The sequence below is a fragment of the Amblyraja radiata genome, chromosome 33 (genome assembly GCF_010909765.2).
Source record: "Amblyraja radiata isolate CabotCenter1 chromosome 33, sAmbRad1.1.pri, whole genome shotgun sequence".
Taxonomy (NCBI): Eukaryota; Metazoa; Chordata; class Chondrichthyes; order Rajiformes; family Rajidae; genus Amblyraja; species Amblyraja radiata.
The window spans coordinates 25,525,060-25,549,588 of record NC_045988.1 but is presented as its reverse complement, the minus strand read 5'-3'; the positions used below and the strand labels follow the sequence as shown (position 1 = coordinate 25,549,588).

The following is a 24,529-nucleotide window of genomic DNA, read 5'->3' as shown; positions in this document are numbered from 1 at the left end:
CTCGTGTGGCCAACATCCCGCCTGTCACCTCTACGATTCCCGACTGTGACTGGGGTTCGCCGTTTGTCGTTCCAGCAGTATCTAGACTTTGACTTTCAAAGGAGATGGGGTGCATGGAGGACTGGAAAGGACAGCGGGGGAGTCAGTGTGAGCGCTCTATGTCAGAGCCCCGTGGGTGTGGAGTTAGAGGAGACCAGGGAAGAGTTGTGCGGAAAGAGAATGCAGAGACCACAGACTCAGTCTACATCTCACAGGGGTCGGGCCCAGTGTTGGAGAGGACCAGGGTGCGAGGGGCAGGGGTGGTGCCTGTCCACAAATGCTCCCGGTCACGGGACCAACGCAGAGTGTGTACAGGGGTTTATACGGGTCTGTATCTGTGGGTGGAAGGGGCTGGGGGGTCACAGGGGTCAATGTTTTCTCTGGTGGGACCGGGGTAATCGGGGTTGGTGTTTTGAGGGTTGGGGAACCAGGGTTTGAAGGAGTCAGTGTCTGAGTCTGAGTGTTTGTTGACAGTTTATCCTGGGGCCACAGCAGGCAGTGTCTGAGTGGAAGGTTCAGTGGTCTGTGAGTGTGTGTGAGAGAGCGTGTGTGTGTGTGTGTGTGTGAGATGGTGAGTGTGAGTGTGTGTGTGAGAGAGTGTGTGTGTGAGAGAGTGTGAGATGGTGAGTGTGAGTGTGTGTGTGAGAGAGAGTGTGTGTGAGAGAGTGGGTGTGTGTGTGAGAGAGTGGGTGTGTGTATGAGAGAGTGGGTGTGTGTGTGTGAGAGAGTGTGTGTGTGAGAGAGTGTGTGTGTGAGAGTGTGTGTGTGTGAGAGAGCGTGTGTGTGAGATGGTGAGTGTGAATGTGTGTGTGAGAGAGTGTGTGTGCGTGTGAGAGAGAGTGTGTGTGAGAGTGTGAGAATGTGTGAGAGTGAGTGTGTGAGAGAGTGAGTGTGAGAGAGTGAGTGTGTGAGAGTGAGTGTGTGTGTGTGTGAGAGAATGTGTGTGTGAGAGTGTGTGTGAGAGAGTGAGTGTGTGAGAGTGTGTGTGAGAGTGTGTGTGAGAGAGTGTGTGTGAGAGAGTGTGTGTGTGAGAGAGTGTGTGTGAGAGAGTGTGTGTGTGAGAGTGGGTGAGAGAGTGTGTGAGAGTGTGTGAGAGTGGTGTGAGAGAGTGTGTGTGTGAGAGAGTGGTGCGTGTGAGAGAGTGTGTGTGTGAGAGGTGTGTGTGAGAGAGTGTGTGAGGATGTGTGTGTGTGAGGATGTTTTATTTATTTATTTATTTAACCTTTATTTAACCAGGATAAGTCTCATTGAGATTAAAAATCTCTTTTACAAGAGAGTCCTGGCCAAGACAGGCAGCAGCTCAGTTCCAGTTACAAACAATAATTAAAAAAAAAAAAAAATTAAAAAAAATGAGTGTGTGTGAGTGTGTCACACCATGTGTGAGATGGTGAGTGTGAGTGTGTGTGAGAGAGTGTGTGTGAGAGTGTGAGAATGTGTGAGAATGTGTGTGAGTGTGTGTTTGTGTGAGGGAGAGTGTGTGTGAGTGTGTGTTTGTGAGAATGTACATGTGTGGGTTTGTATGTGTGAGACTGTGTTAGTGTGTGAGAGAGAGAGAGAGAGAGAGAGATTGTGTGTGAGGATTTGTGTGGAAGGGATCAGGGTCACAGGGGTCAGGGGTTAGTAACTGGGCATGGACGGGGCAGGGGTGAGTAACTGGGCACGGATGGGTCAGGGGTCAGTAACTGGGCATGGAGGGGTCAGGGGTCAGTAACTGGGCATGGAGGGGTCAGGGGTCAGTAACTGGGCATGAAGGGGTGAGGGGTGCGGGGGTCCCTGTGTTACTGGGCTGATATATGACCAGCTGTGACCGAGTGCTGCAGTGCCTGTTCCACATGTCACGCCGCCGTGAGGGGGAGCAGGCATGTGTGTCCGTGTGGACCTCTCCTTGGTCACCGTGCGGGGGGAGGAGCTGGGAGGGGGCATAGCATGGGGAACAACAGAGGGATGGGAGACAGCTATGGCTGGCCATTCAGTGCAGGACTCCACACTCGAGGGGGTAGGAAGACCATGAAAACACTGAAGCCCATCGAGGATTCACAGGGGTCGAGCCTCAGGCTGTGGAGGTCAGACCGTGCGTCCCGGACCTGCTCACTCTTCACACACGGAGGCTGCACAGCTGAACAAACACAACTTCACCCGCAGTTACTGGCCGAACGTTCTTCAGTCTGTCGGCGTTGACCTTCACAAGGCCACAAAGTTGGCAGCTCGGCTCAGAAGGTGGAGATCGGTCCACGGCGCACAGAAGACGGAAGGGTCTCCTGCCCAGATGCCCAGGCACGGACCACCCCTGGGTGGGGGCAGCAGCTTCGTGGGGTGTTTCACGGCCAGTGCGTGGCTCTGGGTTGTCGTTTGACCCAACAGGTTGTCTGCTTTCACTTGGAGAAGGAAGTTCTGGAGAAGGACCTAGACACAAAGTGCTGGAGTAACTCAGCGGGTCAGGCGGCATCTCTGGAGAGAAAAGATGGGCGGCCTTTTCGGGCCGGGACCCTCCTTCAAACGCCGACGCATCCACGTTCTCCGGAGATATTGCTGAGTTACTCCAGCACTTGGTGTCCACGACCAACTCCAGAATGTCTGTGTCTATCTTCGGTATAAACCAGCATCTGCCGTTTCTTTGTGAAAAGTTCTGGAGCAGTTTGGCTTGCCGTTCTCCACCATGCTACGAGATGCCGAGGAATGATCTGTGGCTGACGGTGACACCTCCATCCCTTCAGCGATGGGTCCAGACCAGAGATGGAGGAGGAGCAGAGGCTGTGGTTATTGAGGGTCGGGGGCTCCTTGGCGGAGCGAGGGGGGGGGGGGGGGTTGTCAATGGAAGGGGGAGGGCCGTTGGTCCAGAGAGGTGTGGCAGTGGAGTTGTGGGAGAGGGGGAGAGAGTGGCCTGGAAGAACATGACCTGGGATGAGCCCACCTTGAGACCCCATCTCCAGGGCCGGAAGCTGCAGCCATGTGGAGGTGTGGGGTGGGGGTGGGGAGGAGGGCGGGGAAGCGTGGTTTTTTTTGGGGGGGGGGTCGCTAGACGTGGGTCTGCATTCTCCTCTGCAGTGGGCGAGTTAAGTCTGAGTTCTGGGAGGAGGAGTGGGAGTAGTGGGAGGAGGCGGACGCCTTGCTGGCCTCGTCGAACTGGACGGAGCTGTCCTGCTTGCTGGTGCTGCTGATGCTGCTGTTGCACTGGTTGTCCAGGAAGGAGTTGCTGTCGCTCATGGAGCCTCGCTGGTACTCCCGCTCGCACAGCTCGATGGAGCTGCTGCCGTTGCCCAACACAAAGCGCTGCCCGTACTCGTACATGCGGTTGGCCGCGCTCAGCTGCGTGTACAGGGTGGAGAAGGACATGCCCGTGGGCACACGCTGCTTGGCGGGTGGGCGCTGGTCGGGCGGGCATGCCGCCGTGCCGCTCCCACCTGCTGCACGCAGCTCGGGGAAGGTGTGGACGCTGTAGTAGCCGTTGGTGGGATCCTGCAAGGCAAAGCACTGGTTCAGGTAGGCAAGGGAGGGTTTAGTTTAGTTTAGTTCAGAGATACAACGCAGAAACTGGCCCTTTGGCCCACAACCAGCGATCCCCGCACATCAACACTACCAACGCAAGCCCAAGAGCTGCTCTGCACAACACCGGCTGACGCTTCTAAAGCCACCTGGGTCAAGACGAGATGGAGAGACCAGTGGAAGTCAGCGGAACCATCTAGGCTACACCAGTACATCAATGACCCCGCGGACGTCCCTGGCCTGGACCTGCCCCGAAAGTAGTGGACAACCCTCAACCGCTTGAGGACAGGCATCGGACGCTATGGAGTAGCGATGAAGAGGTGGGGCCCCGTGGACAGCGAGCGCCTCCTGCGAGTGTGGGGACCCTACACAGACAGTGGAGCACATAGTCACCAGTTGCCCCAAACACTGGCCACCGAATGGTGAACGGGGTCTGATTGGCCTGGACGATGACACATTGGCCTGGCTCGCCTCAATAGAGCTGCAGGTCTAAAAGACATATGACAGAAGAAGAACACTACCCTACACACACTAGGGGCAATTGTTACATTTATACCAAGCCAATTAACCTACAAACCTGTACGTCTTTGGAGTGTGGGAGGAAACCGCAGTTCATTAGATCATAAGTTTTAGGAGCAGAATTAGGCCAATCGGCCCATCAAGTCTACTCCGCCATTCAATCATGGCTGATCTATCTCTCCCTCCTAACCCCATTCTCCTGCTTTCTCCCCATAACCCCTGACACCCGTAGATCCTAGTAGACACCCATGAGGACACATCTGTGACTCCAGATCTCTGAGAAAACCCACGCAGGTGACGGGGAGAACGTACAGACAGCACCTGTAGTCAGGATCGAACCCGGGTCTCTGGGGCTGTAAAGCAGCAACTCCACAGCCATGCCACCACGCGGCCTCAGAGCAGGAACGCAGTTCCCACTACCACAGTTGAGTATCCAGCATTTGGGAACTGCAGGTGTCAGCCCAAGCTAAAGTGCAATGGGATGCGTCACCCGGGCCATCGTGACCAGCGATACTACCCTGCCACGAGAGTATGGCTCAAACATCTGACTTTACCTCGATACACAGGTGGCGGCACGGTGGTGCAGCGGTAGAGTTGCTGCGTTACAGCGCTTGCAGCACCGCAGACCCGGGTTTCATCCAGATCTGTACGGAGTTTGAACGTTCTCCCCGTGAACGTGTGGGTTTTCTCCGAGATCTTCGATTTTCTCCCACACTCCAAAGATGTACAGGTCCAGTATGTAGGTAAATTGGCTTGGTAAATATAAAGATTGTCCCTAGTGTGTGTAGGATAGTGTTAATATGCGGGAATCGCTGGTCGGGTGCGGACTGGTTGGGCCGAAGGGCCTGTTACCATACTATATCTCTAAACTAAAACTAAACACATGACAATAAACTAAACTCAGGGTACACGGTGAGTGAGCATCTGTACTGCAAATCAAATCCGCTTTAAAAAAGGTAGGCAGTAAGGCTCAAAGATCCCTTTGTTATTCACACAGATGGTGGCGGGTGTATAGAATGAGCTGCTGGAGAAGGTAGTTTAGGCATGGACTATCGCAACGTTTGAGAAGCAATTAGACAGGTACATGGATAGGACACAAAAACTGGAGTAACTCAGCGGGACAGGCAGCATCTCTGGAGAGAAGGAATGAGTGACGTTTCGGGTAGAGACCCTTCTTCAGAATGAGGGTCATGGTAGCGGAAGACTAGAGATATGGAAGGGTAAGGTGTGAAAATGACATATCAAAGCAGACAATGGTCAAGGAAGTGTAGAGTGGTTGATTGTTGGCTGAGGGGAAGGTGACGAGGAGGCACACAGTAAAATTAATTAGGAGGAGAGTGAAACTAGTCGGAGAACTAAGATGGGGGAGGGACGGAGAGAGTGGGAAAGCAAGGGCCACCTGAAATTAGATAAATCAATATTCATACCACTGGGCTGTAAGCTGCCCAAGCCAAATATGAGATGCTGTTTCTCCAATTTGCGTTTGGCCTCACTTTGACATTGAGGCGGACTGAGTGGAGGTGTTCAGCGAAACGATCACCGAGCCGGCGCTTGGTCTTGGATAGGTTTTGAGCGATATGGGCCAAACGCAGGCACGTGGGGCAAATGTAGATGGAACATGTTGGTTAGTCTGGGCAAGTTGGGCCGAAGGTCTTTTTTCTACACTTTATCACTATCACTATAGGGCCTGTCCCACTTTGCAATTTTTTCGGCGACTGCCGGCATCATTTACTGACGTATCAGGTCACCGAAAAAGTCGCGGTGTGACACGGCATGATGAAGTATTGACGCGTGGTGTTTCCTCAAGTGTTGCACCATTTTTTTTGTCGCAGCTGGATTTTGACATTTTCAAAATCTTTCAGCAACCCTGATATGTCAGTCACTGGTGACGGCAGTCGCCGGAAGGTTGGACAGGCCCTTATATCACTCTTTGACCCCCAACTCGGCAGGTCAGGCAGCATCTCTGGAGGAAAGGAATAGATGATGTTGTGGGTAGAAACATCACCTATTCTTTTCCTTCAGAGAGGCTGTTTGACCCGCTGAGTTATGCCAGCATTTTGTGTCTATCCAGTGTAAACCATCATCTGCAGTTCCTTCCTCCATATTTTGCCTCTACGGCAGTCAGTCTTGGCGTTGCTGTGAAGATGCCGTGCACAGTCAACCATCTTGCATCTACACCACTTGGAACAAAGAACAATATGTTCTATGTGGAGCAGACCATGACATCCCGTCTGCCTAGACCTACGCGATCTCCCAGTTGCCAAACAGTTTACCTCCCCTTCCCATTCACATTCCCACACTGACCTTTCTGTCCTGGTCCTCCTCCAATCTCAGAGTAAGACCACACGCGAATTGGTGAAATGCACCTTATATTTCGCTTGGGCGGCTTACAACCCAGCGGTATGATTGCTGATTTCTCTAATTTCAAGTAACCCCTCCATTCGCTCTCTCCCCCCCTCCCCCTCTCTTCCCCCCCTCCCCCTCTCTCCCCCTCTCTCCACCACCCCCTAATTGTCCTATCAATTCACTCCTTGTATTCCCTCATGGCCACCTCTTAGAAACATAGAAACATGGAAAATAGGTGCAGGAGTAGGCCATTCGGTCCTTTGAGCCTGCACCGCCATTCAATATGATCATGGCTGATCATCCAACTCAGTATCCCATACCTGCCTTCTCTCCATACCCCCTGATCCCTTTAGCCACAAGGGCCACATCTAACTCCCTCTTAAATATAGTCAATGAACTGGCCTCAACTGCCTTGTGTGGCAGTGAATAGTAAGATTAAACGAGAACTTACCAGTTTGAAGTTTGATCTTTATTTTATGAGGAGTAACATTGAGGGATTACGTGAAGACCCCGCCAGTACGCATGCGTGTCAATCTTCAAAGCAGCGGTGTGAAATCACAGACAACAGTAAATGAACTGAACATAGTAAGATTAGAGAAATAGGATACCAGTTGAACTTTATGATCGAGGGTGGGCGTGGAGGGCACGTAATCCCTCAACGTTACTCCTCATAAAATAAAGATCAAACTTCAAACTGGTAATTCTCGTTTAATCTTACTATTTTACTTCGGAGTCACGTGAGTGACTACGTGAAGATTTTAAAGCTCTGTGATTTCATGCCGTGGAAACGAGTCCAGGCGTCATACACTGCATCAGTAGGCCAATGATGAGTGAACATTAAGAATGCATTCAGACATGACATATATATAGACATGTTGATGCTATTAATGAACAATAATGGGAATCGTAACCTCCCTCAACCTGGAGGAAGTATGAACCATACCTAACATAGAGTTGGCAAATACCCCTGATCTGGCAATAGGTTTATTCTGAATATTTGGACAGATCAATAGTTTGACCATCCTGCAACCGCTAGGATGTGGTCCATCCCTGCTGCTGAGGTATAGCGGTCCTGGTGGAGTGAGACTCAATGTCAATGTACACTCCTGTATATGCCAGACCCATATAACCATCTGGAGAAGGTTCGTAGTGATTCCTTCTAACAAGATTTTATGTAACTAACAATATTGCTGTCAGAGTCTATAAGGCTCTTGGGAACCTTGACATACTGGTGTAGATGCGTGATCACACGCAAACCAAGGTCCATGGGATATGCAACATCTAGTTTGGTCTTGTGTCCCTGTCTAATCTGCTTGACTAATCATAAACAAAACATGTTATTATAGCCCGCAGATATGATCATCCTATCCAGTGTAGCAATGACTGGACCCGTAGCATTGTACTCAGCACCATGGCATAATCACTAGTACGTGAGTATGACCATGGACAGGGATGTTGCTGGTGCCCATCGGTGAAGTGACGTAGTACAATGTTAACAACCCATATCTCTGCGTCCCTGGGCCTGGGAGGTTTTAAGTTGACGATACCTTCATATTCTAGATGTCAGAGGGTGAGTGGTTTATGTTCTCAGCAGCCAAATGATGAGGAGGTACTTCAGGCACAGTAATGGAATATTAACTTAATGTTATAATCCCATAAAACTGAATTTTAATGTGTCAGTCATCCGTGCCGAGTTAAACGTAAGGAAGCATAAACAATGCTTCCCATCTCCTATGCAGATTACTGCTATTTGATGCTATCCCTGCAATATGTAGTGGGCACTCCTAATGCTGATGGTTTGACAACCCGAGCCGCAGGAACGATCTCTCAGAGTCTGTAAGTCTATGAATTGATTATATCATGCAGAGGATGGTTTCAACATCACAACTGAACCAGCATCTTTTTTATCCGGAAATAACTATGTAAGGTTTTATGCTCATTCTTCGCCTCAGCGGGAACCATGGGTATATAATCCAGGCAGGCACTATGAAAACCCGGAAGCGGGAAACTTGCTGAATTTTGCAAGACCCGTCTATTGAGGCCAAATAGAGGAAGACATAAAAGAACATTCCTCCCTAGTGTAGCGAGAATGCACCCTTCGCCACTATATGCCTCGTTCACTGTTGATTGAGCCTGGATGCAAGCATCTCAATAGTTAGTGTTCTATCGATCCACAATGTCATTAAATACTTTGTGATCACACATTCATTCTGTGTTGTCATTGATTTTGCATAATAATACACCAGTGCTCAATGCGGTTTGGTAAACCTATCACCGGATACTTTGATTTGATTGTACCTTTGTGATTAACATATACCACCACCAAGTGTATCACCTTGTACTTGTGCATGCAGTTTATGCATATCCACACACCCTATAATGCACAGAATGCACCTAGTGTCCATTGGCAGTTGATACCATGACTGAACACTTGATAACTCATGCTAATCCCATCAGCATTCGTAACTAGAGTTGGTATTAGTAAATTTCCCATCTTTGGGCAATAGCATCAGTTTAGAAATGACTGAAGATTTACGGAAAAGAGGTTTTAGTGGAGCAAAGCTGTCCATCATTATGACTTTGATTGTTTCAGCTAAAAATAGCAGAGGTCTAATTTTTTGTCTTAGAGCTGATCCCAGACAAATAAATGGATGATTGTATCCCAATAATCAATAGTTTCAGTTGGTATCAACTTAATTTAAATTTAACTGGATGGGTGAGAACCAATTTCTCAAATATAGCTATGTTGCTGATAAGGCTAATTTAGTAAAATACAGTATGTTCAATATCATCCAGATTGGCCATGCCACTTATTTGTTAGCTCTGTGCAGTTGAAGCACTGATAGTAGTGATTTGGTAAATAATCTGGAAACTGGAGTTAGCCCATTTTGCAACGCAGCTGAGTATATCGTTGCCTCATCCAGTTAAATTTCAAATGTCTTCAACCCTGAGAGATCACATCATAGCTGAAATGATCACATGGAAGTTATTCAGAAAAGTCTATACTGCACATGCGTGTTGAGGCTGTTGACAATGATCAGTCCACATCCCATTCTTGTGAGCCTGTCTTGAAAGGCAACTCCAACCATACCTGTGTGCAGTATAAACTAATCTTATGTTATCCCAAACCAGTGTAAATATTCAAACCAGTAGTTTGTTACAGCTGGGGTTCCTCTGTGGTCCTTGTAGAAAGACTTCCATTGCGGGTTATTTCTCCCCCGAGCTTTTTCTACGCGGTCCCTTATAGCAGGGCTTCTCCGTGATGTTCTCCAGTCGGGGCTTCCCCCCCCTCCTCCCCCCCCCCCCCTCCTCACCGATCTGGGTATCCCTGCAGTAACTGCAGCCGGGATATCCCCGCGGTCCCTATAAAAGGGATAGCCGCGATTTACAAAGTCGGAGGGGGGGGGGGGGGGGGGTATCCTGCTTCGGGGGGGGGGGGGGGGTGAATATGAAGCCACTGGTTTTACTGCCAGCGGCTCAGTAGGCGGCTTACCGCCGTCCGCTCCTCGTATCCCGTAGTCTACGGTGCGGGTTCTCCAGGTGCCTCCGGCACCAATATGAAGCCGCTGGCTCCACTGCCAGCGGCTCGAAGGCGAATCCACTGCCATCCGCTCCCCGTATTCCACGGTCTCCCCATATTCCACGGTCTCCCGAGCGGGTTCTCCACCAATATGAAGCCGCTGGCTCCACCGCCAGCGGCTCGAAGGCGCGCCACCCGCCACCCGCTCCCCTTATTCCGCGGTCTCCGGAGCGGTTGTCCAGGTGCCCCCGGCACCAATATGAAGCCGCTGGTTTTACTGCCAGCGGCTCGAAGGCGAATCCACCGCCATCCGCTCCCCGTATTCCACGGTCTCCCGAGTGGGTTCTCCACCAATATGAAGCCACTGGTTCTACCGCCAGCGGCTCAAAGGTGAATTCGCCGTCGCTCGCTACCCGCATTCCGCAGTCTTCCGAGCGCCTAGGTCCGTGGGCGGGATTCCCCGTGACCGAGGTTCCCTGAAGTTCGTGACTGGGGTCTCCCCTCCGTCCGACTTTGCCCTGGACTTTTAGCAGGACCTCTAAGTAGAGGTTCCTGCAAGAAGATTTAAACCTGAAAAGTTTTAAAAAACTTACCTCAGGTCTGTTGCTGGCAGGAGATTCACGTCCAACCTGCCAGTCGTAACGCAATGCGATAGACGATATACACGCATGCGTACTGGCGGGATCTTCACGTAGTCACTCACATGACTCCGAAGTAAAATTCCACAGATTCACCACTCTCTGTGTAAAAAATGATTTTCTCATCTCGGTCCTAAAAGACTTCCCTCTTATCCTTAAACTGTGACCCCTTGTTCTAATTCCCCAACATCGGGAATAATCTTCCTGCAACTAGCCTGTCCAACCCCTTAAGAATTTTGTAAGTTTCTATAAGATCCCCCCTCAATCTTCTAAATTCTAGCGTGTACAAGCCGAGTATCCAGTCTCCACTCTTAGAGTCATAGAGTGATATTGCATGGAAAAAAGGCCCTTCGGCCCAACTTGCCCACACTGGCCAGCATGTCCCATCTACGCTCGTCCCATACGCCCGCGTTTGGTCCCTATCCCTCCAAACCTGTCCTGTCCATGTACCTGTCTATCTGTTTGTTAAACGTTGGGATAGTCCCTGCCTCAACTACCTCCTCTGGCAGCTTTTTCCATACACCCACCACACTTTGTGTGAAGAAGTTACCCCTCAGATTCCTATTAAAGATTTCCCCCTTCACCTTGAGCCTCTTGCCCAGCCCATTCTGGGCTCCATCCTTCCTTGGTGATCTTTTCCCAGCCCTGATCCAATCCAAGTCTGTCCAAACTATCCCGATAGCTAATACCCCGCTAACCCAGACATGATTTTGGTAAACCTCCTCTGTACCTATTCCAAAGCCCCACCTGCAACCTGTAATGGGGTGACCAGAACAATACTCCAAATGTGGCCTAACAAAATCCTTGTGTCATGACTTCCTGACTCTTATACTCAACGCCTATGAAAGCAAGCATGACATACGCCTTCTTTACCACTCTAACTACTTGCGTTGCCACTTTCAGGGAGTTATGGATTTGGACCCAAGACCTCTCTACACATCAATGTTGTTCGGCGTCAGTTCAATAGCTCTATAGCTCAAATCACCTCAAAAAGCTTCACAACAAGCAAAGTACATCTCCAGTGCAATTGGCGTAGTAACTTATGGTACTGTGTACAGTTCTCGTTGCTCCAATACAGGAAGAATGTGGAGACTTTGGAAAGAATGCTGCAGAGATTCACCGGAAATATGCCTATATTGGAAGGTATTAGCTCCAGGGAGAGGTTGGAGTGACTTGAATTGTTTTCTCTGGAATGCCAGAGGTTGAGGGGAGACCCAATGGAAGTATATAAAGTTATGAGAGGCATAGACAGGATAGAGAGTCAGAACTTTTTTCTCAGAGTGGAGATATCAAATACTAGAGGGCATGGCTTTAAGATGAGAAGGGCAATGTTTAAAGGAGATGTGTGGGGCAGGTTTTTGCACAGAGAGTGCCTGAAGCTCGTTGCCAAGGGTGGTGGTGGAGGCAGATATATGAAGGTGGTGTTTAAAAGGCTTTTGGATAGGCACATGGATAGGCAGGGAATGGGGGTGAGGGGGATTTGGACCATGTGCAGGCAGAGGAGATTAACATATAACGGCATAGATATTTTGGGCCGAAGGGCCTGTTCAGAGTTTGGAGATGCAGCGCGGAATCAGGCCCTTCCTAATTGCTTGTCCATGCGGACAAGCAATCACCTACTATCGTACACTAGCATTATCCTACACACTAGGGACAAGTTACAATTTTTACCAAAGCCAATTAATCTACAAACCTGTATGTCTTTGGAGTGTGGGAGGAAGCCAGAGCACCCAGAGAAAGCCCACGATGTCACAGGGAGAACATACAAACTCCATACAGACAGCACCCGTAGTCAGGATCGAACCCGAGTCACTGGCACTGTAAGGCAGCAACTCTACTGCTGCACCACCGTGCCGTTGCCGTGTGGTATTGCTCTATGTTCTATGAAACAAACATGCTGTGGGGGAGTGGATGCCTCCACCGGATCATTGACCATGGCACAAAATCCTGGAGTAACTCAACGGGACAGGCAGCATCTCTGGATAGAAGGAATGGATGTTGTTTCGGGTTGAGTCCCTTCTTCAGACTGGACCCGAAACGTCACCCGTTCCTTCTGCCCAGAGATGCTGCCTGTCCCGCTGAATCACTCCAGCATTTTGTGTCTATCTTTGGTGTAAACCAGCATCTGCAGTTCCTTGCTACACAGATAATTGGCCATGCTCCTCTTGTTCTCATTCATCTCCAATTACTTCTCCTCCAGCCAGATCAGTGATCGTTGCCAAGACTTCACCATCCTCTCAGCCACCAATAGTGTCTCCCAGTCTCCCCCACCCTAACACAACCATTCCTTCCTAATATCCACCCTTGGCCTGAAGGAGCTTCCTCACAGCTACAGGACTGCTTTGAAAGGACAAACTGGGACATTTTTGGAAATCAGGACTTGGAGGAGTACACATCCACGGTACTCTTTTACATCCAGAACTGTGTTGACAACGTCACCGTCGACAAACTCATCCGGGTGTACCCCAACCAGAAGCCGTGGATGACAAAAGAGGTCCAAACTCTCCTCAAGGACCGCAACACCGCCTTCAGGTCTGGCGACAGAGCCCTGTACAGCGCTGCTAGAGCCAACCTGAAGAAAGGCATCAGGGATGCCAAAGCGGCCCACAAGAGGAAGATAGAGGACCACTTTAACAACAACGATCCACGGCGAGTGTGGCAGGGCATCCAGCACATCAGCAACTACAAGCCCAGCAACAGCACGACGGCCAACGGCGACGCCTCACTGGCAGAGGAGCTGAACTGCTTCTTTGCTCGCTTCGAGGCAGAACCAGAAGAGCTCGTCACCATTCTCCCACCAGCCCCTAACAACAACAACTACACCCTCACTGTGCAGGAGCATGAAGTGAGGCGGGTGCTCAGGGCGGTGAACCCGAGGAAGGCTGCCGGCCCGGATGGCGTGACAGGAAGGGTTCTGAAGGAATGTGCAGACCAGCTCTCCGAGGTCTTCACGAAAATCTTCAACCTGTCCCTGTCCAAATCCATCATCCCACCGTGCCTGAAGTCTGCCACAATCATCCCACTACCAAAAAAGCCTGTTATCAACGGCCTTAACGACTACCGACTGGTCGCTCTCACACCAGTCATCATGAAGTGTTTCGAGAGGCTGGTCCAGCAGCACATCAAAGCCAGCCTTCCGCCCACCTTCCATCCACACCAGTTTGCCTACAGAGCAAATAGGTCCACTGAGGATGCCATCGCCACTGCTCTTCACACTGCACTGACCCACCTCGAACACCAGGGGAGCTATGTGAGGATGCTTTTCATTGACTTTAGCTCCGCCTTCAATACCATCATCCCCAGCAGACTGGTCACCAAACTCATGGATTTAAGACTCTCCCAACCCATCTGCCTCTGGATCAAGGACTTTCTGTCTAACCGCCCCCAGACCGTCAGACTGGGCCATCACCTCTCCACCCCCATCACACTCAGCACCGGCTCCCCACAGGGCTGTGTGTTGAGCCCCCTCCTCTACGCCCTCTACACCCACGATTGTGCCCCCGCCCACTCCACCAACACCATCGTCAAGTTTGCGGACGACACGACTGTGGTTGGACGTATCTCAGGAGGAGATGAGACAGCCTACAGGGAGGAAGCCCAAAGACTGGCAGCGTGGTGTTCAGACAACAACCTCATCCTAAACACCACAAAAACAAAGGAAAACAGTGCAGCCCCCAAACCTCTATTCATAAATGGGGACTGTGTGGAAAGGGTCTCAGACTTCAGATTCCTGGGCACACAAATTACGGAGGATCTCTCCTGGACTACAAACACCACCACAGCAGTCAAGAAGGCCCAGCAGCGACTCTACTTTCTGAGGATCCTCAGGAAAAACAACCTGGAGGAGAAGCTGCTGGTGTCCTTCTACCGCTGCTCCATCGAGAGTGTGCTGGCGTACTGTATAACCACATGGTATTCCAGCTGCTCTGCAGCGGACAGGAGAGCCCTTCAAAGGGTCATCAACACCACACAAAAAATCTCTGGCTGCCCACTGCCCTCCCTGAAGGACATCTTCAGCTCTCGCTGCCTTGGCAGGGCAGCCAACATCCTGAAGAACCCTTCCCACTCTGGACACAACCTGTTCCACCTGCTGCCCTCTGGCAGACGGTACAGGTCTTTCAAAACTCGCACAAACAGACTCAGAGACAGCTTCTACCCCATAGCCATACGTGAACTTAACAATGCAAAATAAGAAATAACACTCACATTCAACTGAATGGTTCTACCTCAGCTGCTATTGTTATTTATCTGTAATTTTTTTTTATATGTATATATTTTTACCTTTTCTTATATATTTAAAATTGCTCTTGTGAATCGCACCGTGGGATTGACTTTTAAATTTCGTTGTACCATGTGCAATGACAATAAAGAGATTAATTTCCCCTCTCTCAAAGCATGTTTGATTTCTAACTGGTGTGGGGTCATCGATCTGAAATATTAATCTTTTTCTCTCTTCACAGAAGCTGACTGACTTCCTGAGTGATTTTAGCATAGAGTGATACACTGAGGAAGCAGGCTCTTTGCCCAACCTGCCCACACCGGCCAACATGTCCCAGCTACACTAGTCCCATCTGGCCGTGTTTGGTCCATATCCCTCCAATCCTGTCCTATCCATGTACCAGCCTAACTGTTTCTTAAACATTGGGATAGTCCCAGCCTCAACTACCTCCTGTGGCAGCTTGTTCCATACACCCACCATCTCACCCCTCAAATTCCCATTACAACTTTTTCCCCTTCACCTTAAACCTACAGTATGTCCTCTTGTCCTAGATTCCCCTACTCTGGGCAAGAGACTCTGTGCATCTACCCAATCTATTCCTCTCATCATTGTATATACCTCTATAAGATCTCCCCTCATCCTTTTGCGCTCCATGGAATAGAACCCCAACCTACTCAACCTCTCCCTATAGCTCACACCCTCTAGACCTGGCCATATCCTCGTATATCTCTGCACTCTTTCCAGCTTGACACCATCTTTCCTATAACATGATGCCAAGAACTGAACACCTGTAGTCAGAATTGAACCCTAACCCTAACCCTAACCCTGGCGCTGTGAGGCAGCCGCTCTACCAGCTACACCACTGTCCCACCCTGCCGCTGCTTGGCTTTCATCCAACTTTTAATCTCACACAAACTGATATTCTTCTGGCTTCTGGTCATGTCAATAGAGCAGATTATCTTCCCATTATTTTGTTGCTGCCTCTGGACTATAAGAGTCACACAGCACAGAAACAGGCCATTCTGCCCATCCCATTCATGTGAACCAAAATGCTCTATTTAAACTAGTCCCGTCTGCACATGTTTGGCCTATATCCCTCCTATCCTTTCCTATGCATGTACTTGTCCAAATGTTTTTTAAATTTTGTTGTAGTCCCTGCGTCAACCACCTCCTCTGGCAGCTCGTTCCATACACCCACCACCTCTGTGTGAAAAAGCTGCCCCTATTAAATCTTTCCCCTCTCACCTTCAACCCATGCCCTCCAGTGCTGGATTTCCTTATCCAGGGGAAAAACAAAATTGCATTCACCCTATTTATCCCCCCCATCATTTTATACACCTCTATAAGATCACCTCTCACCCTCTAAGGAACAAAGTCTCAGCCAGCTCAATCTTTCCCTATAGCTCTGGCCCTCGAGCCCTGGTAACATCCTGGGAAATCCTTGCACCCGTTCTAGCTTAATGTTTCTTTCTGTGCCTGGACTGAGAGAGGGCACCATTCGAGGCATGGACTCAATGTGTTGAATGTTCGACTCCTTCACAACAGTCTTTCTGCCCACAGTGATGCCAAGCTAAAGTCTGCCTGCACGTGATCCATATCCCTCCATTTCCTGCATATCCATGTTCCTATTCAAAAGCCTCTTAAATGCCACTATCGCATCTACCTCCACAACCAACCCTGGCAACACGTTCCAGGTCCCCATCTGCGGCACGGTGGTGCAGCGGTAGAGTTGCTGACTTTCAGCGCCAGAGACCCGGGTTCAATAGACAATAGTCAATCGACAATAGGTGCAGGAGGTGGCCATTCGGCCCTTCGAGCCAGCACCGCCATTCATTGCGATCATGGCTGATCGTTCCCAATCAATAACCCGTGCCTGCCTTCTCTCCATATCCCTTGACTCCACTAGCCCCTAGAGCTCTATCTAACTCTCTCTTAAATCCATCCAGTGATTTGGCCTCCACTGCCCTCTGGCAGGGAATTCCACAAATTCACAACTCTCTGGGTGAAAAAGTGTTTTCTTACCTCAGTCTTAAATGGCCTCCCCTTTATTGTAAGACTGTGGCCCGTGGTTCTGGATTCGTCCATATGTTGCAATAAGATCCCCTCTCATCCTTCTAAAGGCTCGATCCTGACTACGGGTGCTGTCTGTAAGGAGTTTGTACGTTTTCCCCCTGACCTGCATAGGTTTTCTCCGGGATTTTTGGTTACCTCCCACACTCCAAAGACATACAGCTTTTGCAGGCTAATTGGCTTGGTATAAAGTGTAAATTGTCCCTAATGTGTGTAGAATAGTGTTAATGTGTGGGGATCGCTGGCTTCCGTGTTGTATCTCTAAACTAAACTAAAAATATCACTCTGTGTGAAGAACTTGCCCCGCACATCTGCTTTAAATGTTGTCTCTCTCATCTTAACGCAATGCCCTCTAGTGGTGGACATTTCCACCCTGGGAAAATGTTTCTGTCTGTTTACCCTGTCTATTCCTCTCAGAATATTGTATACTTCTGTCAGGTCTCCCCTCAGCCCTCGACATTGCAGAGAAAACAATCCAAAGTCTGTCCAACCTCTCCCTGTAGCCGACACCCCCTAATCCAGTATGTGTAGGAAGGAACTGCAATTGCAGGTTTACCCCGAAGATAGATGCAAAATGCTGGAGTAATTCAGCGGGACAGGCAGCATCTCTGAAGAAAAGGAATAGGTGACGTTTTGGGTTGAGACTCTCAGTCTGAAGAAGGGTCTCGACCCGGAATTCCTTTTCTCCAGAGATGCTGTCTGTCCCGCTGAGTTATTCCAGCTTTTTGTGTCTACCCCCTAACCCAGTCTCCTCTCAACCTCTGCCGATTACGGCGTGTTTCATGATTTAATATTTAAGGCAGAGATAGATGGATTCTTGATTAATACGGGTGTCAGAGGTTATGGGGAGAAGGCAGGAGAATGGGGTTAGGAGGGAGAGATGGATCAGCCACGATTTAATGATGGAGTAGATTTGATGGGCCGAATGGCCTAATTTTACTCCCATCACATGAACTTATGATCTTATGATACTCTCCCTGGAGAGATGCCAATCCCTACCCTTCACCCCTTCCCTGTGCCTGAGGCTGAGGTCCAATGGAGTTCACAATAAAATAACATGGGGAACCAAACACACACAGACAACTGGGAAACAAGAATGTAGAATGGTTGAACCTTGATATGCTGATATTCCTTCTCTTCTTCCTTGAGGACTTCCAGCTGTTTCAACACAGGGTCCTGCTCGAATTCTCCCCTGTTAATCTGTAAACAAGAGACAAACGACGCCTTCATTCCCCGTCTGCAATCCCCCCCTCAATACCGTCACACCCCAACACTTTGTACAATCATTGAAAGATCCAGGTTGGCCCACCGAGTCCACGCCGACCACTCATGACCCACTCACACAAGTTCACTGTTGTCCCACTGTCTCGTCCACTCCCTACATACCAAGGGCAAGTTGCAGAGGACAATTAACCTACAAACCCGCACGTCTTTGGGATGTGGAACCCAGAGGAAACTCCAAACTGACAGCCTCCATAGTCAGGATGGAACCCGGGTCTCTGGCGCAGTAAGGCAGCAACTCTACTGCTGCGCCACTGTGCTGCCGTGTGTAGTGCATGTTGCTTGCTGCAGCGAGGAGCTCTGATTTATGCAGCAGCAGTAGATGTTTATGCTGGCGTGGGAGGACATGGGCATCGTGACTCATGACATCATTTCTAGGAAAACATTGCCCCTGCACGGTCAGGTTAGTTACCTCAGAGCCGACTGGGCTAATTTCCTGAAGGAAACAATGACGTGGATATTATCGCTGGCACGTTCGATACCAAGCATGAGTAAAAATTGGTCGGCATGGTTCTTTTGAACTCGTAGTGCAGTGGAATAGTGTCGGTAGGCAGTCGAGGGCAGCCGTAGGCAATCTCCTTTGCTGACCGGGCATTTTAAATAGCTTATTGGATTTTTCAGAACCAAGGTAATGCCCGCTAAACTGTGTTATGTTGTCTGGCTTCTTAAAAGTGTCTCCACTCCTTCTCCCCCCCCTTCTCCCCCCTTCTACCCCTCTCTCCCCTTCTCCACCTCCCCCCCCCCCGCGCTCTCGAAAGGACTTACCGTACACTGTGCCAGCCGTCTTTTACCTTTCTGTTCATCGCGGGTGTGAATTTCAGACAGCGCTCCCCCGCTTTCCCTGGCCCCCGCCTTTGCGATGTGTTTGTGTGTGTGTGTGTGTGTGTGTGTGTGTTCGGCACGGACTAGAAGGGTCGAGATGGCCTGTTTCCGTGCTGTAATTTTTATATGGTTATATGGTGTGTGTGTGTGTGTGTGTGTGTGTGTGTGTGTGTGCGCGCGTGCGCGTGCGCGTGCGTGTGTGTGTGTGTGTGTGTGTGTGTGTGCGTGTGTGTGTGCGCGCGCGCGCGCGTGTTGACGGTCGATCCAGCTCGCGGTTTCATCGCTGACGGTCGATCCAGCTCGAGGTTTTTCAGGCAAGTGTTCTCGACAGTTGCTGAAAAGTCGCGTTAGTGGGACAGGCCCTTTATGAGGCTTTTAGGATATGGACATGGATGTGCAGGGAATGGAGGGATAGGGATCACATACAGGTAGAGGAGATTAGTTTAACTTGGCATTGTGTTCGATACAGACATTGTGGGCTGAAGGGCCTGTTCCTGTGCTGTACTGTTGTATAGTATATGTTCCCACTCCACAACATGGGACTGTGAGCACAACTACAGCAGTATCTGCCAGCATCTGCAGTTCCCTGTGACTATATCTAAATAAGCACACACTGTGAGTATTCCATGGCTCCGTGTCCACACTGAGTGTGTGCTGTGGGACTGTGTACACACATTATTCATTACTGTAAGTGTGCAAGCTGAGATGTGTGCTCACACATGACTCTTTGAATCACTTCCCTCTGGAAGGCGACTCCGAACTGTCAAAGCTGCCACAGCCAGACATAAAAACAGTTTTTTTTCCACGAGTAGTAGCTCTACTCAATAACCCAAAATCTGCAGCCTCCTTTTGCTCTGGTATTTTATTTAATTCACATGTTTAATCGATAATGTTTTATTATTAATGTTTAATGTTTTATGTGTCATTCTTAATTGTTAATATGTCATGTTGCCACTTGCGAGCGGAGCACCATGGCAAATTACTTGTATGTGAATACTTGGATAATAAACTTATTATGAACTATGAAGTCACTTTATTATTGCGTATGATAATGACAGTGTTGATCCCCTCAATTAAGAAAGGATATTCCAAAATTAAAGGCAGGCAATTTAAATAATTTCTGGGATGAGAGAGTAGGCCTATTGTGAATAGCAGAAAATGTTAGACATTTTCTTCAGAGTTTATAAGAATGAGGGATAATAGTAAGATTAAACGAGAATTTACCAGTTTGAAGTTTGATCTGTATTTTATGAGGAGTTACGATGAGGGATTACGTGAAGAACCCGCTCAGCACGCATGCGCGGCATACTTCAAAGCAGCGGTGTGGAATCACAGATAGACACAGTTATTGAAGTAAACATAGTAAAGATAAGGAGACATCAGTTTATGAATTTGACCCATATTATTGAGGGTGGGAGCGGAGGGCACGTAATCCCTCATCGTAACTCCTCATAAAATACAGATCAAACTTCAAACTGGTAAGTTCTCGTTTAATCTTACTATTTTACTTCGGAGTCACGTGAGTGATTCCGTGAAGATTTCAAAGCTCTGTGATTTCAAACCGTGTAACAGTTATTACTACATAACTGCCGAAGTCTTTGAGGGAGGAAGTGTGTTATCGTAACCAACCAATGAATCTGTTTGTAGAAAAACACAATGGTATTTTTTAACAATAACAACAAAGAAATTAAATTGCTCCCCTGGGCTTAAATTAAATATTTGCAGTCTGTAAAATCTTTCCTGCAAATAAAACAGGTTTTGCCAACGGCTTAATTATAAAATTTCTGAACGGTCTTTCCCCCCACCATCCTGCTGTAGCCAGGATGTGGTTTATAGGCACGTCCATTCTTTTAGCCGTCGACGTGGATGCTGCCCTGGTGGAATGAAATTTGTACATGCTAGTTTTTATCCCAGCAGCTTTTAGCACCTGCTTGAGCCATCTCAAAATGGCTCGTCACCCGACCATAAGGTTTTTTATGACTGACCCACAAGGCTTTTCATCTCCCTCGAATATTTTGGTTGTGTCTATGTAGGATAGTAGGGTCATGTCACATAACCGTGTTTCTGGCGGGTAAGCCCGGAATTCCACGACTGGATTAGGTGTTCCTGGTCTGCTCTGTTTGATCATTCCCTGGATAACGACAGAGATCTGGTCTTGAGCTGTGAGCATGGTGTCCAGTCGCAATAGGTGTAGTGACTGGACCCTCTGTGCAGCTACAAGTGCCATCAACATGAATGTTTTGAGCATAAATTGTTCCAGGTTGAGGGATCTGGCTCGTGGCCATCCCCTGAGGTATGTCAGGACCACACTGACATCCCATATATGGGTGTACCTTGGTCTAGGGGGTTAGAGTTGTAAATACCCTTCATTAGTTTGACCACCAGCTGATGGGACCCCATGGCCTGTTGTCCTGGAGCTGGTTTTAAATAGACAGGCAGGGCACTTCTAGCTGTGTTGATGGCTCTGTAGCTGAGTCCTTCATCGTGGTGATGGTTCGCCAGGAATTCCAGTACGTTGGTAACTGTAGCGGTTGAGTAGGTGGTCCCTGTATCCAAGCAGTACTTCTCCCATTTTTTGATGCTGGACAAGTGCTGTTTTTTAGTGGATGTTCGGAGGGATGCTGACATGGTGTCGACGGTTTGTTAAGATATTCCCAGTCCCAGAAGTGGTTTGTGCAGAATCTGCAACCCAGGAGTTTGATTTTTTCATGGCACGGGTGAATTGCACCCGACACTGGGTGTTAATAACTCTGGGTCACTGGGGAATACCAACGGAGTTTCAACAACCATGTCATGGAGTATTGGGAACCATGGCTGTGTAGGCCAGTCGGGTACTATCAAAATACCTGAAGCAGAGTCCATTTTTATTGTGCGTAGTCCCAGACTGATGAGGCAGAAGGGAGGAAATGCATAGAAGAAGAATTTCCCCAATCCAGCGCGAACGCGTCTACCGCTGCTGCCTCAGGGTCTGGTTCCCAAGCGACACACATAGGTACCTGGTGATTTAGCCTTGATGCAAATAAATCGATATCTGGCGTGCCATATTGCTTGATAACTTTTGTGAATTTTTTTTTTGGGGTTTTAACATCCATTCGATGTTGTCATTAAATTTACGTGACCTGGTGTCTGCCACTGTATTTAGTTTACCTGGCAGGTAAGTTACTGATAGCCAAATATGTCTTTGGACACACTATTGCCAAATTGTGTTGACTAACTTGTCACATGATACCGATTTTATGCCGCCCATATGGTTAATGTAGGCCACCACCGTAGTATTATCTATTTATAACCATACATGCAAGTGATGCATATTTATGCATATGCTTTTAAACCATAAAAGTCTCCCAACATCTCTAAATAATTAATGCCCAGTGTAAGTGGTAACGATGATTCTGGGTTAGTCCATCTACTACTTGTGCTGGATATAGAGTTAGTTGCTCCCCAGCCTTGAGCACTGGCATCTGTTTGGATAACTGATGTAGGGTTAGTGATGATAATAGGCTGAAACTATGTCAAACGTTTTTTGCCCACCACTGTAGTTCTGATATTACTTCAGTGGGTAACTTCATGAAACGATCATAATGACCTGTATGTCGTTTTTGGTACAAAGGTCCGAATTATGTAGCCGGAAATGCTGCTACCATTTTCCCAATTACTCTGTTACTTGTCGAGTAGTTGGTAGTTTGTTGACATTAAATTGTTGCATGATTGTGCCAATTCAACTATGTTGTCTCTTGGCAATGTTACAGTCACGTAGACTGAATTAATTGTGATGCCCAAGTAGTCCATAATAGTGGATGGCTTCAACTTAGATTTATAACCATATAACCATATAACAATTACAGCACGGAAACAGGCCATCTCGACCCTTCTAGTCCGTGCTGAACACGTATTCTCCGCTAGTCCCATATACCTGCGCTCAGACCATAACCCTCCATTCCTTTCCCGTCCATATAACTATCCAATTTATTTTTAAATGATAAAAACGAACCCGCCTCCACCACCTTCACTGGAAGCTCATTCCACACAGCCACCACTCTCTGAGCAAAGAAGTTCCCCCTCATGTTACCCCTAAACTTCAGTCCCTTAATTCTCAAGTCATGTCCCCTTGTTTGAATCTTCCCTACTCTCAGTGGGAAAAGCTTATCCACGTCAACTCTGTCTATCCCTCTCATCATTTGAAAGACCTCTATCAAGTCCCCCCTTAACCTTCTGTGCTCCAAAGAATAAAGCCCTAACTTGTTCAACCTTTCTCTGTAACTTAGTTGCTGAAACCCAGGCAACATTCTAGTAAATCTCCTCTGTACTCTCTCTATTTTGTTGACATCCTTCCTATAATTAGGCAACCAAAATTGTACACCATACTCCAGAATTGGCCTCACCAATGCCTTGTACAATTTTAACATTACATCCCAACTTCTATACTCAATGCTCTGATTTATAAAGGCCAGAACACCAAAAGCTTTCTTTACCACCCTATCTACATGAGATTCCACTTTCAGGGAACTGTGCACAGTTATTCCCAGATCCCTCTGTTCACCTGCATTCTTCAATTCCCTACCATTTACCATGTACGTCCTATTTTGATTTGTCCTGCCAAGATGTAGCACTTCACACTTATCAGCATTAAACTCCATCTGCCATCTTTCAGCCCACTCTTCCAACTGGCATAAATCTCTCTGTAGACTTTGAAAAACTACTTCATTATACACAACCCCACCTATCTTAGTATCATCTGCATACTTACTAATCCAATTTACCACACCATCATCCAGATCATTGATGTACATGACAAACAACAGTGGACCCAACACAGATCCCTGTGGCACCCCACTAGTCACTGGCCTCCAACCTGACAAACAACCATCCACCATTACTCTCTGGCATCTCCCATTCAGCCACTGTTGAATCCATCTTGCTACTCCACCATTAATACCCAACCATTGAACCTTCTTAACCAATCTTCCATGAGGAACCTTGGCAAAGGCCTTACTGAAGTCCATATATACAACATCCACTGCTTTACCCTCATCAATTTCCCGAGCAACCTCTTCAAAAATTTCAAGAAGATTAGTCAAACATGACCTTCCAGGCACAAATCCATGTTGACTGTTCCTAATCAGACCCTGTTTATCCAGATGCTTATATATATTATCTCTAAGTATCCATTCCATTAATTTATCTGGATGTAAGACAACCCCAAGGTTTCGAATAACTGTTTTGTAGCTGAACAGCTAACATAGTCAATTTCATGGTCTTGCCTACCATTTAGGATATCATCAAGATATGCCATGACAATATGTTTTTGTCTTCTTAATATTGCCAGAGCTGGTTTTAGTGTCTTGGTGCCACTCTTGGGCTGATGTGAACCCATTGGGTAACGCTTTAAACTGCTATAGCTGCCCCATCCAGGTAAATTTCAGGTATCTGCGATGATTCTTGTGAATGGTACTAAATATCATTTAAGATGAATGCTTGCCATGAAGTATCCTTTGGAATTTAGTTGTTTGGCAGTAACAACCGGTTCCATTTTGAAATGTATATACTTAACAAACATATTTAGTGAAGTTAAGGCAATGATGATGCGACATT

At 48.2% G+C, this 24,529-nt stretch overlaps 1 protein-coding gene across 1 annotated transcript in view; it reads right to left on the bottom strand.

The window, feature by feature from the left end:
- Positions 1 to 1,561: 1,561 nt before the first annotated feature.
- kirrel3 (kirre like nephrin family adhesion molecule 3) overlaps positions 1,562 to 24,529 on the bottom strand; it is a 131,434-nt gene continuing 108,466 nt past the window's right edge. The window contains exons 12-13 of the mRNA XM_033049550.1: positions 17,948 to 18,034; positions 1,562 to 3,495 (exon numbers count right to left, since the gene is read on the bottom strand). Coding sequence (XP_032905441.1) covers positions 3,055 to 3,495; positions 17,948 to 18,034 — 528 coding nt within the window. The 3' untranslated portion in view covers positions 1,562 to 3,054. The remainder of the gene's footprint in view (positions 3,496 to 17,947; positions 18,035 to 24,529) is intronic.